Source organism: Pantherophis guttatus, chromosome 2 (assembly GCF_059756535.1).
Source record: "Pantherophis guttatus breed Tessera chromosome 2, ASM5975653v1, whole genome shotgun sequence".
NCBI lineage: Eukaryota > Metazoa > Chordata > Lepidosauria > Squamata > Colubridae > Pantherophis > Pantherophis guttatus.
Window position 1 is genome coordinate 279474780 of NC_142064.1, and position 15139 is coordinate 279489918.

Here is a 15139-nt window from a genome sequence, read left to right on the forward strand (position 1 = left end):
ACTTGGCACACACAATGTTCGTTATCAGGAACTTGGCAGCAATACAATAACCGTCTGCCAAGTGCTTTACTACGAGAAGAGGGAGTGTCCCTCCACCAGATAACCCCAACGAATACACACAGTTTTCAAAACAGTCCTAGCTCAAACATGGAACCTTCAGCACATTAGGCGTTGTACAAAGTGACTAGCCAGAAGTTAGCTTTGTCCGTCACAAAGTCTAAATGGCCACCACACTCTCCAGTGACTCAGCTTAATCCCTGGCACGCCTCCTCATCTGCTGCAAATGTTTATCTCGCCTTCGTTGGCGTGGATCCAGGAACGACTTATCACCGTCATCACTGTCATCGGAGACACCTGGCTCCTGGCCAATCTCCTCTCCCTCAGCAGACATCTGAGGCATTGCCAGAGAGGAGGGGCCTGGAGAGGGAGGCCTGGCCTGCTCCTCTCCTTCATGTTCGGAGCCTTCTTCCTCCAATAAGATGGGCTCGGGGGTCGGAGCCACAACACCAAGTAGTGACTGGATTGCTAGAAAGCCATTTCATAAGACCCAGGAAGGTAGAGAGATACCTTATCAGCAGCAGTCACCAACTGGTGGTCTGTGGACCACTGGTGATCCATGAGAAAAATTTGGTGGTCCCCAGAAAAATTATTTGCATTTTTTATATTGCACTAAATCAGGGGTCCTCAAACTACAGCCCCTGGGATGGATATGTGCAATGAACATTTGTGTTGCTGCAGAGAGTCTCCCCTTTTGGGGTCTTTTTGTGTGGGTTGGAGGGGGGCAGAAATTCCGTCTCAGGGTCTGCTTCAGCCTCCTGGTGTGGGGCTTTGGGCGAAGGCTGGAAGGAAGTGCCGCTGGTGGCAAAGAGCTGGAGGGCCTTGTTCCAGTGGGACTGCATCATGGCCTGGAACTGGCTGACCATCTCAGCCTGCTGAGCTCCAGGCACCGGTACCTGGCCTTGCACTCCTGCAGGCCTTCTCTCTGCTTGGAAAGCCTATGCTCCTAGTCCTCAGTGAGGTGCTTCTGCTGAGCCTCCTTCTCGGTCAGATCCAATTGGAACTGAACCAGCTGTTTTGCCAACTTTTTCTCATGGTGGCTGCTTAGCTCCAGCAATTGCTTCCTGTTGGGGCCCTAAAGATCCCAGGCGGGCAGGCGAGGAGTAGCACATAGAGGCTGGCAAGGTGCCCCTTGACGTGAGTGACATCGAGTTGGCCACACCCATACCAGTCACATGACCACCTAGCCACGCCCACCCGGCCAGTCATTAGGCAGATCATATTAGTGGTCCGCGGGATTTAAATTTATAAATTTAGCGGTCCCTGAGGTCCGAAAAGTTGGTGACCCCTGCCTTATCAGTATCAGGAAGCATTTTGGGGGCTAAGACATAGTCTTTGATTTACAAATTGTCTAGGTTGTTTCAGTTCTAACAGAATAACAGAGTTGGAAGAAATCTTTGAAGACTTCTAGTCCAATCCCCTTATACCATTTCAGACAAATGGTTGTCCAATCTGTTCTTAAAAACTTCCAGAGCTCCAGCACTCACAACTTCTGAAGGCAAGTTGTTCTAACTGATTAATTGTCCTCACTATAAGGAAATTTCTCCTTAGTTCTAAATTGCTTCTCTCCTTGATTAGTTTCCATCCATTGCTTCTTGTCCTGCCCTCAGGGGCTTTGGAGAATAAGTTGACCTCTCTTCTTTGTGGCAACCCCTGAGATATTAGAACACTACTATCCTTTCATTCCTAATCCTTCTTTTCATTAAATTAGACATACCCCTTTCCAGCAACTGTTCTTTGTATGTTTTAGCCTCCAGTCCCTTAATCATCTTTGTTGCTCTGCTCTGCACTCTTTCTAGAGTCTAGAATTCTGTTTTAATTCAGTGATGCAGTGGTGTGGAATTAGGCAGGGATCCTTAATTCAGGAACCTTACTTTTCCTCAATGCAGAATGATGACACGATGTGCATATATTTTCAGGGAAGGAGATGTGATGTACTGGAAAATTCTGTCCTTCCTTTTTGCCATTCAGGAGATCAACAAAGATTCCCACCTCTTACCCAACATCACTCTGGGATACAGTCTCCAAGACAACTTTAGAAGCAGACGAATGACTTTGGATGGTCTGTTGGACCTGCTGTCAACCGGAGAGGCCAATGTTCCCAACTACAGTTGTGGAAGGAAGAAAAACGTGCTGGTTCTCCTGGAAGAGGCTGATTCTGACATATCCATCCACATTGCTGCTATATTGGGCATATACAAAATAGCACAGGTATGTGAGTGGAAGGCAGTGGTGAAATGTAAAATATTTACTACCGGTTCTGTGGGCGTGGTTTGGTGGGGGGGGGTAATATGACTAAATGGGTGTGGCCAACTTTTTTTTTTTTTTACTTTTAAAACCATTTTTTCTACAACCTCTTCGGGCGAAGAGGTTGTTAAAAAATGCTTTAAAAAGCCTCTGGCGATCATAGCTGACTTGCCTGATCTGCAGAGGCTTTTTTCTTTTTTTTTTAAGCCTCTGACGATCCCAGCTGAGACACACGATCATCAGAGGCTGTTGTTTTGGGTTTTTTTTACTTTTAAAAGCATTTTTTTGGCCGAAGAGGTTGTAGAAAAAATGCTTTTAAAAATAAAAAAAGCCTCTGATAATTGCGCAGCTCAGCTGGGCATGGGGGAGCAGGGATTTTTGCTACCAGTTCTCCAAACCACCCGCCTCCATCGCTACCGGATCGGGCAATCCGGTCCGAACCGAGAGCAGCCTCCAGAGACTCCTAGAGAGGTTCTGGAGGCTGGAGACAGCAAAAAACATCACTTCCTGTCCCACCGGGAGTTGGGAAATGGGCCGTTTCAGGCCTCCGGAGAGCCTCTGGGGGAGTGGGGAAGGCTGTTTTCGCCCTCCCCAGATGCATAGAGAGGATCTGGAGCCTGTTGAGAAAGAAAAACGGGCCTATCGGGCCATCGTGTGCCAGGAGGGGGGATTGCGCGTGCATGCACAGGGCAGGATGCATAGAATTATGGGTGTGGGCACACACGTGTGTGAACCCTCTCCGCTCCCCACGGCACACGATAGCAAAAAGGTTAGCCATCACTGGTATAGGGTCTCCTGCCTTACAACTCTATTATTCTATGTTCGAAGAGAAATTCCTTTAAAACCAAGGCCTCTACTTTCACAGTAACAACTACCATGTTGAACCTAAATCTCAGGCTGCCCTAGAGGCTAAAACAGAACCGCATTTTTATTGTACTCCAGAAAACAGTGCCCACTCAGTCACTGAGTGAGCAAATATAATGCAAAACTACAGAATTTATACTTGGGCAGATCTCAGATTATGCAAGTTGACATGCAATGTCAATTCTCATAAGAGGAGATGTCCAGTGCAAGATATCAGGAAGCGAAGCTATTCAAAAGACTACAAGTTTATTCTATGCTAGCTCTCTATAAGTATCTGAACTACTAACAGTCAAGGCAAATTGGTGGTAGATAAAAATTCAATGGAATTCAAGGAGGGTTGAATTTATTGTAGATCACTTGTGGGCACGAAGTAACTCGAGACTGATTACATGTTTGACCCCTCCCTTGGGTTCAGCCTGGTCATTTCCTACAAGACACTTGAATTTCTTCTCAATTTTAGCCGTCATAATGTCCACAACTTCTGAAGACAATAGCAATAGCACTTAGACTTATATACCGCTTCATAGTGCTTTTACTGCCCTCTCTAAGCAGTTTACAGAGTCAGCATATTGCCCCCAACAATCTGGGTCCTCATTTTACCAACCTCGGAAGGATGGAAGGCTGAGTCAACCTTGAGCCTGGTGAGATTCAATATGGTAAATTGTAGGCAGCTGGCAGTCAGCAGAAATTGCCTGCAGTGCTGCACTCTAACCACTGCGCCACCACAGTTCATGTGGAAGGCAAGTCGTTCCACTGGTTTATTATTCTCACTATCAGGAAATTTCTCCTTAGTTTTAGATTGCTTCTCTCCTTGATTAGTTTCCATCCATTGCTTCTTGTCTTGCCTTCTGGTGTTGTACTGTCCCATTGTGTCCATTAAATTAATCTGGAGTCACCTAGTCATCATCTGAGCTCTAATGCTACTTTTTCAGTACCATATCATTAGGCGTCGTTCTTCTGTTTTCTATTTCAGATCAGCTACACTTTTACTTCACCGTCCATGAGTGATAAAGCTCAGTTTCCTTTTTTCTCCCGGACTGTCCCCAAAGAAGGTGCCCAATATTTGGGCATTATTAAATTGCTCCAATACTTTCGGTGGACATTCACGGGGCTCTTTGCTGCAGACACTGATAATGGAGAACATTTCATTAGGACTTTCACTCCAGTGCTGGCACAGAATGGCATTTGTGTTGTTTTCACAGAACCCATCATGCTGAATACCAAGAATTTCGGCTATCTGATTTCTGCTTTCCACAAATGGAGGCAAATCAATGTGCTTGTTTACTATGCAGAGGTTACTTCTTTCCTAGAGGGGATACTTATTACCGATTATATATTTAAGCACTTGAGAAAACATGTTCTGGGGAAAGTCTGGATCACAACAGCTTTATGGGACCTCACTATGGAGATAATATATAGTGATCTCCCTTTCAGATATACCCACAGTATTTTTTCTTTTCTTATCCAGACAAAAAAAAGGACCAGATATGATGGTTTTAAATATTTCTACCATCTTATGAGGCAGCTGACTCATAAACATTTTCACTGTTCATATGCAAAGTCTGCCTTGTCTGTGAAAGGCTGGACAAGGTGTTTAGAGAAAGAGAACTTGAAGACTCTGCCTGAAGAGAAAATTGAAAGGATATTCTCGCTAGACAATTCCTTAACTTACAATGCCATCTGGACAGTGGCCCATGCCTTAAATGCAGCCTATTCTTCCCAATCCCTGAGGACAATAATGACAAGAAAAGATAGGTTGGAAGTTCCAAAGCTTCAGCCGTGGCAGGTATTCCCTTCTCCCATCTCGTACAAAAGGGTGAAACAGATGGATTGATCTTGACAGGTTTGGCCCCAAAGCAGGGGTGAAATCCAGCAGGTTCTGACAGGTTCTGGAGAACTGGTAGCGGAAATTTGGAATAGTTCGGAGCAGTGGTGAAATCCAATTTTTTTTACTACCTGTTTTATGGGTGTGGCTTGGTGGAAATGGTGTGGTGTGGCTTGGTGGGCGTGGCAGGGGAAGGATACTACAAAATCCCCATTCCCTCCCCACTCTGGGGCCAGCCAGTTCTCTGAACTACTGCCGGTTCTCTGGACTACTCAAAATTTCCGCTACCAATTCTCCAAACTGCTCAAAATTTCCACTACCTACTCTCCAGAACCTGTCAGAACCTGCTGGATTTCATCCTGGTTCAGGGAACCGGTAGTGGAAATTTTGAGTAGTTTGGAGAACCAGCAAATACCACCTCTGGCTGGCCTCAGAGTGGGGTGGGAATGGAGATTTTGCAGTATCCTTCCCCTGCCATGCCCACCAAGCCACGCCTACCAAGCTACACTATGCCCACCAAGCCACGCCCACAGAACTGGTAGTAAAAAAAAATGAATTTCACCACTGCCCCAAAGGTATTTTTTCCAAAAGTCAACTGGACTTTCTTGGGGTTTTTCCCTTGGAAAATATTTCACTTCTCATCCAAGAAGCTTCTTCAGCTCTGAAGGAGTTTTTTTGGATGAGAAGCTAAACATTTTCCAAGAAAAAATCAAGAAAGCCCAATTGCCTTTTGGAAAAACTACTTTCGGGACAACCATGATCTGGATGACTGAGAATCTCCATAGACAGGTTTAGCGATTCCAAAATCCATTCTTTATATTTCTCTCCAAAAAGTACATGCATTTCAGCAATTACATTTCATGAATCCTTTCCCTTAATAAAATCCCTTGGTTTCATTCTCCTTTCCCTGTTTCGGTTGGTCTCTGACACTGCCAAATGGTGATTTAGTCTTGGCTCTGGGGCAGAGGTGGTATTCAGCAGGTCTGACCAGTTCTGGAGAACCAGTAGCGGAAAGTTTGAGTAGTTCGGAGAACTGGTAAATACCACCTCTGACTGGTCCCGCCCCTATCTATTCTCTGCCTCCTGAGTTCCAGCTGATTGGGAGGAAATGAGGATTTTGCGGTAACCTTCCCCTGGAGTGGGGTGGGAATGGAGATTTTACAGTATCCTTCCCCTGCCACGCCCACCAAGCCACGCCCACAGAACCGGTAGTAAAAAAATTTGAATCCCACCACTGCTCTGGGGTCATATACTACTATATCTCTTCTTTTTCTGTGCTTGGAGATTTTCTTTTCTCAATTTTGAGAAATTTGATATTTGAGGAAGGAATTTATATGTATTTCCTACCTTACCATTATCTTTCACTGCATCATTTGAATGGGGCCCAAAATAAGCCAACCCATGAAATTTTACTCCGCTAGTCGTTGCAAACTATACGGGGCAGTGTTCATCTCAACTTCAAGACCATTGAGTTAGCATTGCCTGAAGACATTCCTGTGGTCATGTGCCCGGCATGACATCATGGAGCATTGTTACCTTCCCACCAAAGTGATACCTATTTATCTATTCGCATTTGCATGCTTTCAAACTGCTAGATTAGCAGGAGCTGGGGTGAGGACAGCAATTTATTCTGTCGCATGGCGCTGGGGTTTCGAACCTGAACTGCAGATTTCCAGCCAAAAGCCCAGCCTCTTAACCACCGTACTGCCCTATAGATTGATCACATCTACCCCAAATTCTGAAAGCAAACACAAACATTCAGAATAAAACCAACCCTTTTGTACACAAATTGATTTGTAGAGATTTGACACCATTAGAGATGCAGATGTGGTATTTCCACAACTAAGATAACAAAACCGATAATGTGTCATCTACGTTGTTCCATTTTCTGTCGGTAGCTCCACCCTTTCCTGAAGAACCCCCAGATCTACAATAACACCATGGACGGAATGTATGCAGACGGAAATGGAAATTTGATGGCTGACTTTGACATCCTGAGCTGGATGTGGTTTCCTAATAGGTCAGCCACCAGAGTGAAATTTGGAACTCTAGCAAGAGGGAAAACTGCAAGAGTCAAATTCAGCATTAACAAGGAAGCCATTGTGTGGTCCAAATGGAACAAACAGGTGAAGAATAACAGAATAACAAAATTGGAAGGGATCTCGGAGGTCTTTAGTACAACAGCCTGCTTAAGAGGAGAGCCTATACCATTCCATACAAGTAGCTATCCAATCTCTTTTTGAAAGTCTCCAGTGATGGAGCATCCACAGTTTCTGGAGAAAAGCTGTTCCACTGATTAATTGTTCTGTCAGGAAATTTCTCCTTAGTTCTAGGTTGTTTCTTTCCTTAATTACTTTCCATCCATTGCTTCTTGTCCTGCCTTCAGGTGCTTTGGAGAACAGACTGACCCTTCTTCTTTGTGGCAATACCTTAGATATTGGAACACTGCTATCATGTCATCCCATGTCCTCCTTTTCACTAGAGTAGACAAACGCAATTCCTGAAACTGTTCTTCATATGTTTTAGCCTTCAGCTTCCTAATCATCTTTGTTGGTCTCCTCTGCACTCTTTCCAGTCTCAACATCTTTTTTATAATATTGGAAGACTGCTATCATATCACCCCTAGTCCTTCTGATCTGTATATAAATTTCTCATGAAGACAGTGAGATATTCTGGAATTCCATTTTTAAGGATGGATTCCACAGCTTGTTTTAGAATAGAATAGAATAGAATAGAATAGAATAGAATAGAATAGAATAGAATAGAATAGAATAGAATAGAATAGAATAGAATAGAATAGAATAACAGAGTTGGAAGGGACCTTGGAGGTCATCTAGTCCAACCCCCTGCTTAGGCAGGAAACCCTACACCACTTCAGACAAATTGTTATCCAACATCTTCTTAAAAAATTTCCAGTATTGGAGCATTCACAACTTCTGCAGGCAAGTTGTTCCACTTATTAATTGTTCTAACTGTCAGGAAATTTCTCCTTAGTTCTAAATTGCTTCTCTCCTTGATTAGTTTCCACCTATTGCTTTTTGTTCTACCCTCAGGTGCTTTGAAGAATAGTTTGACTCCCTCTTCTTTGTGGCAACCCCTGAGATATTGGAACACTGCTATCATGTCTCCCCAGTCCTTCTTTTCATTAAACTAGACATACCCAGTTCCTGCAACTGTTCTTCATATGTTTTAGCCTCCAGTCCCCTAATCATCTTTGTTGCTCTTCTCTGCACTCTTTCTAGAGTTTCCACATCTTTTTTACATCGTGGTGACCAAAACTGAACGCAATATTCCAAGTGTGGCCTTACCAAGGCATTATAAAGTGGTATTAACACTTCACATGATCTTGATTCTATCCCTCTGTTTATGCAGCCCAGAACTGTGTTGGCTTTTTTGGCAGCTGCTGCACACTGCTGGCTCATATCTAAATGGTTGTCCACTAGGACTCCAAGATCCCTCTCACAGTTACTACTATTGAGCAAGGTACCACATATATGGTACCTGTGCATTTTGTTTTTCTTCCCCAAATGTAGAACCTTCCTTTTTTCATTGTTGAATTTCATTTTGTTAGATAGCGCCCAATGTTCAAGTCTATCAAGATCCTTCTGTATCTTGAGCCTATCTTCTGGAGTGTTGGCTATTCCTGCCAGCTTGGTGTCATCTGCAAATTTGATGAGTTCCCCATTTATCCCATCGTCCAAGTCATTGATGAAGATGTTGAAGAGCACTGGGCCTAAATGGAGCCCTGGGGTACTCCACTGCGTACTTCCCTCCATGTAGATATAGTTCCATTGAGGACTACACACTGAGTGCGATTGGTCAGCCAGTTACGAATCCATCTGGTGGTGATGCTGTCTAACCCACATTTTTCTACTTTATCTAGTAGTAGGTTATGGTCTACTTTATCAAATGCTTTACTGAAGTCCAAGTATATTATATCGACAGCACTCCTCTGGTCCACTAATTTTGTCACTTTGTCAAAGAATGCAATAAGATTAGTCTGGCATGATCTGTTTTTGACAAACCCATGTTGGCTTTTGGTTATTACTTGGTTTTGACTAACACAATCGAAACGATTTTTTTAGAATTGATGAAGCACACACTGTCTTCATCTTAGTATTCTTTGGCTTCCTCAATTATGTAACATGCATCAGCAATAATTGAAGTACATTAATATTCCTTTCATTCAGCATCAACAATGGGCAAGGTGTTTTCTAGACTTTAAGAAGAAAGTTTTCTGTCCCAAAGACACAGGGAGAAATAACATGAAGATAAAGGGAAATGGAGGGAAGATTTAAGAGAAGAGAAGTAAAACTGTATTTGTTCATTTGGATGTGCATAGATTCAGCAAGTTGAAGCTGTGGTCAGAGATTTGATAGAACAGATGCTGGAGAATTCTAGAATTTCCATTTCTTTTCAGAATAGTAATGGTATAGTTGTTCCAGATTTGCTCCAAATGGGAAGCAGTTGGTACTGTTCCAAACATAGGGCACCCCCAAAGTAGATCCAGAATACCACAACTGGACTATCAGAAATGCTTTCCAAGTTCAAGAATTACTTTCAAGAAAATTATTGGACCAACTCTGGAATGGCCAGCATAATATGGTCCTAAGGAGAAATGAATCTTCCAGAGTTTTCCAGAATATTCCATTTCTGGAATGGTCGGTTTTGCTCAAACTAGCAAGAGCACTTAGATTTATACACCACCCCATTGTGCTTTACAGCACTCTCTGGGCAGTTTACAACATCAGCATGTGATGCTGTAAAAAAAATTGGGCCCTCATTTTACTATCCTTGGAAGGATGGAAGGCTGAGTCAACCTTGAGCCCATCAGGATTGAATCAGTGGTGGGTTTCAAAATTTTTTACTACCGGTTCTGTGGGTATGGCTTGGTGGGCGTGGCATGGATGGGTGGGCTTGGCTTGGTGGGTGTGGCAGAGGAAGGATACTGTAAAATCTCCATTCCCTCCCCAATCCAGGGGAAGGTTACTGCAAAATCCCCATTTTCTCCCGATCAGCTGGGACTTGGGAGGCAGAGAAGAGATGGGGGCAGGGCAGTTAGAATTTTTACTACCAGTTCTCCAAACTACTCAAAATTTCCACTACCGGTTCTCCAGAACTGGTCAGAACCTGCTGAAACCCACCTCTGGATTGAACTCCTGACTGTGGGCAGAGATAGCCTGGAATACTGCATTCTAACCACTGCTCCACCACAGCTCGTTCCTATTTTGTCGACACTCTTCCAGCTCTATCTCTCATTTCATAACTGATCAGTTGTGCAGATGGTTCTAAATGCCAATTCTCTTCATTTCATAACTGATCAGTTGTGCAGATGGTTCTAAATGCCAATTCTCTTCATTTTCAGCCCTGGCCATATTCTCAGTGTGTGGAGTCTTGTCAACCCGGATACTTCAAGGTGGTCCAGGAGGAAAAACCAAGTTGCTGTTATGACTGCATCCCCTGTGCAGAAGGGAGCATCTCCACTCAAGAAGGTGGGTGACTTAAGAGTCAAGGTAAGGGAAAGGAGCAAAGATTCCTAGAGATCTTTTCTATGAAGCTTTTTTGTCATTGAGATATTTTTTCCTCTCTTTTCTTCCTATATTTAACTTCTCACTTTTAGTCTCAACATTCCTCCAGAGAAGGAAAAAGGCAGGAAAATCCTCCAGAAAACAAGACTTTTTGGCAAACAAGCATGTCTTGCTTCAAACTCTACCCCTTCCTCACCCAGCTACCCTTTCTCTCTTTATCAGCTTTAGTGACTTTGTTAAGGATATTGTTGAATTACACCTGACGTTGTGGTTTATAAAGCAGAGTACCGTTAGAGTTTTACGCACGGAAACGTTTTGAGAGTAATTGTGAATAACATACAGACAAACTGGGTTTTATAGTATTTTACTTTTAGGGAAAAGCAAAATCATAGTCCTTTAACAATCCAAGTCTTAGCCATATAAAGTGCAATATAAGATCAATCTAGAGATATAAAATCTTCTTACCAGTTTGTAGAAAAATACAAGGAACAATCAGGAACAATATAAAAACAGTTCAATAAATATCAGAAAGCAGTAAATAATCATGATCAAACAATGATCATATAGAGAGATCAAAAAGAGTTACAGCATAGCAGCAGGTAAAAATGGTGTAGTATCCACAGCTAACCATAATTTAGCTGTCCTTAAATACATTGGCTACAGAGCTCAGCCAATCAGTATGAAGAATGACTCAGCACAGTTCTTAAAGCTACATAATACATTCACATAATACAAACATACAATGTTGGCTTATATATTTCCTGGCCAACCAATTAGGCAATAACCATTTCCTAACAGATTTACTTGTGCAGGCAAGCACATACACCAACATGCATTCATAACTCCCTCTCTCCTCCTCTCTCATACAATCAGACACACAAAGTATTAGGTTTGAGTTTTCTGAGCTCAAAATATGACTCCCGTACTATAAATTATAATTCCCACTATATACATTTATGAAAGGTGTTACTTGTCCTTTTCAGATGCAGACCACTGTACCAGATGTCCAGAAGATCAACATCAGAACAAGAACCGAGACCAATGTATCCCCAAAATCATCACCTTCTTGTCATATCAGGAGAATTTGGGGGTCATCCTTACCTCCTTTTCCCTCTTCTTAATCTTAACCTCCAGTTTTGTTTTGGGAATCTTCAGTAAATACCGAGAAACTCCCATCGTCAAGGCCAATAACCAGGATCTCTCCTATATTCTCCTGGTCTCCCTACTGCTTTCTTTCTGCGCTTCCTTCCTTTTCATTGGTCGGCCAAGGAGGGCCACTTGCCTTCTTCGACAAACAGTCTTCAGCATCGTCTTCTCAGTTGCTGTCTCTTCTGTCTTGGCCAAAACAATCATGGTGGTGCTGGCCTTCCTAGCTACAAAGCCAGGGAACAGAGTGAGGAGATGGTTGGGGAAAAGTTTGGCCAATTCCATCATCCTTTCCTGTACTAGCATCCAGGTCATCCTTTGTTCCATCTGGTTAGGAGTCTTTCCCCCATTCCCTGGTTCTGACATGCATTCACAATCTGGGGAGATCATCCTGCAGTGCAATGAAGGCTCCACTGTTATGTTTTACATTGCTCTCACTTACATGGGCTTCCTGGCCACCATCTGTTTCATGGTGGCTTTCCTAGCTAGGAACCTCCCAGGGGCCTTCAACGAAGCCAAGTTGATCACCTTCAGCATGCTAGTCTTCTGCAGCGTCTGGATATCCTTTGTGCCCACCTACTTAAGCACCAAGGGAAAGTATATGGTGGCAGTGCAGGTCTTCTCCATCTTGGCTTCCAGTGCTGGTCTGCTGGGATGTATCTTCATCCCCAAGTGCTACATTATTTTACTAAGACCAGATCTAAATACAAAAGAGCAGCTAATATTGAAAAATGAAACGGGAAACTGATTCTGATGCAAGTTTCTTAACAGTGTAATTCCCACCCAGTGTTTTAGATCATTAATTATTTTTCAGGGAAATGGCTGCCCTTTCTAGGTGATTATATATAGAGGAATCCCTTACCTAAAAACTGAACAATTACTATAGTACAACTTTATAAGGCCTTGGTAAGGCCACACTTGGAATAATGCATCCAGTTTGAGTTGCCATGATATAAATAAGATGTTGAGACTCTAGAAAGAGTGCAGAGAAGAGCAACAAATGATTAGGGGACTGGAGGCTAAAACCTATGAAGAACGGTTGCAGGAACTGGATATGTCTAGTTTAATGAAAAGAAGGACTATAGGAGACATGATAGCAGTCTTCCAATATCTCAGGGGCTGCCACAAAGAAGAGGGAGTCAAGCTATTCTCCAAAGCACCTGAGGGCAGGACAAGAAGCAATGGGTGGAAACTAATCAAGGAGAGAAGCAACTTAACATTAAGAAGAAATTTCCTGATTGTGAGAGCAATTGATCAGTGGAACAGCTTGTCTCCAGAGGTTCTCAGCAAAAAAAAAAAAAAACACCGTGAATTCAAGTCCCGCTTTAACCATGAAAGGAAGCTGGGCCAGTCAATCTCTCTCAGCCCACCTCATCTCACTGGGTTGTTGTTATGATGAAAACAGGAGGAAAGTGTGTTGGATAGGTGTGCCACCTTGAGCTATTTGTAAAAATAACAACGGCGGGATATAAATAAGTGAATAAACACACAAACCAACCTGATTAGCTGGTCTTGTCAAATCATTCATCTATGTTCATCTTGCCAAGCATTAACATTTTTTCCAGATCAGAATGACATACCTGGCATTCAGTGGTGGGTTTCAATTTTTTTTACTACCGGTTCTGTGGACGTGGCTTGGTGGGCGTAGCATGGCTTGATTGGAGTGGCTTGGTGGGCGTGGCAGGGAAAGGTTACTGCAAAATCCCCATTTCCTCCCGATCAGCTGGGACTTGGGAGGCAGAGAAGAGATGGGAGCGGGGCCAGGCAGAATTTTTACTACCGGTTCTCCGAACTACTCAAAATTTCCACTGCCGGTTCTCCAGAATTGGTCAGAACCTGCTGAAACCCACCTCTGCTGGCATTTCCTTCGTTGCTAATTTTCATCGTGAGAAACGCTTGAGAAGTAAAAGTGTTGTTTCTCCTTATCGCACTTCATACACACACATGCGATATTCCTGCGATATTGGCGTTTCTTAGCAGCAAGAGCCACTAGAGGGCTCCCGCTACCAACATCAGAAGTCCTGGCAGCCTTGTAGCTTCAGACCCTGGAAATTTTGCCAGAGCTTGTTGCAAAGGGGAAATATTAAGGGTTGCCTCCTGGTATTTGGGGAGGGGGCCAGGGCCAGGAGCAGGAAATGGGAGTCCGCATCTAGAGTTTGGCCTATCTGGGAGGAAGCTCTCATTCACCTTCACTTTTGAGTCCTAGAAATCAGAGGCCACCCGCAGAAGAATCTTGAAAGAAAGTAAACCTGGTTGTGAGAAGAACCTCAAGGTCTTCTTCTAATGTGAGCAACAACTGACTAAGAAAAAAGAAAAAAAAACACAACCAAAACAGGGACTTTTGGCTCAGAAGGAAGAAGCACTAGTAAACAGAAGTAGGGAAATCAGAAAGCTGTTGTGCAGCTGTTATCTCAATGTGTGTTTCATGGTGCAGGAACTGACTAGTGTTTCTCGACCATGGGAATTTGAAGCATGGCTGGCTGGGGAAATCTGGGAATTGAAGTCCACCCGTCTTCAAGTTGGCAAGGTTGAGAAACACTGGACTGCTAGCTCAGTTCTAAATCCCGACCAGTTCCCAACTGCATGCCAACACTGGCAACTCAAGTATCCAAGATGCCCGTCAGCCCACGAGTAAACTACACCAGGAAATCAACTCTGCAGGGAAGCTAAAAATACTTTTATTAAGAGACTCTTGCAAATCTGATTCTCCTCCACTATTTCCTGACCAGTGAGAACAACTATCCAGTGGAACGACTTGCCTCCAGAAGTTGTGGGTGCTCCATGCCTGAAATGGTATATAGCCTCTCCTGCTCAAGCAGGGGGTTGGACTAGAAGACCTCCAAGGTCCCTTCCAACTATGTTATTCTATGTTTCAAATGCAGCAAAAGATATTTTAAGTATTTGAAGTGTTGATGGGGCATGTCTGAGAGCAATACAACTTAGAGATTGCTCCCATGCTCCGAAAGAGGAGAATAAAGCTTTTTTAAAATGGGGGGGGGGGACTACAGAAACAGCTTTTTTCTAATCTTATTCCCAATAAATGCAGAGTCAAAAGACCCCCCCCTTAATGCTCCATAAGAGCATCCCATTAACTATACCATTTTGAAGTGGAAGAAAACCTCTGAGCTAGGAAATATTGAATATTTAGCTATTTAAAAGGTCTGAGTTGAGAAATATTTGATACATTTAACAGTGTACTGAAGTTCAGAAGAAAAACTACACTACGCAGTACAAAAGTATTTCTCCTAGTTAAACAGCTCCAAGCCCAATAGAGGATATTTCAGTGATAGGGTTCCTGGCTTATTCCCCATTTCCTCCTAAAGAGTTGCACTTCCAGGGTGGTTGAAAGAAGGAAAGAGATCCTTCTGAACTCAAACTTACTTTTGGTTTTCGTTACCTTTCCTGCTCCAGTCGTGTTACTAGATCAGTGGTGGGTTGCCCCCGGTTTTGACCGGTTCGCAAGAACTGGTAG

The 15139-nt window shown here is 43.3% G+C and overlaps 1 protein-coding gene across 1 annotated transcript; it reads left to right on the forward strand.

The window, feature by feature from the left end:
- The first annotated feature begins 2377 nt into the window (after nucleotides 1–2377).
- LOC117668109 (vomeronasal type-2 receptor 26-like) lies at nucleotides 2378–12970 on the forward strand. The gene is made up of 4 exons (XM_087884768.1): nucleotides 2378–4954; nucleotides 6892–7119; nucleotides 10359–10485; nucleotides 11505–12970. The coding sequence occupies exons 1-4, from the start codon at nucleotides 4169–4171 to the stop codon at nucleotides 12413–12415; spliced, it is 2052 nt and encodes a 683-aa protein (XP_087740894.1). The 5' UTR covers nucleotides 2378–4168; the 3' UTR covers nucleotides 12416–12970.
- The last annotated feature ends 2169 nt before the right edge of the window (nucleotides 12971–15139 follow it).

Coding starts and splice junctions, on each gene's coding strand:
- LOC117668109 (XM_087884768.1), top strand. CDS start 4,169: ATGAGTGATAAAGCTCAGTTTCCTTTTTTCTCCCGGACTGTCCCCAAA. Junction 4,955..6,891: donor CAAAGCTTCAGCCGTGGCAG/GTATTCCCTTCT, acceptor TTCTGTCGGTAG/CTCCACCCTTTCCTGAAGAA. Junction 7,120..10,358: donor GGTCCAAATGGAACAAACAG/GTGAAGAATAAC, acceptor CTTCATTTTCAG/CCCTGGCCATATTCTCAGTG.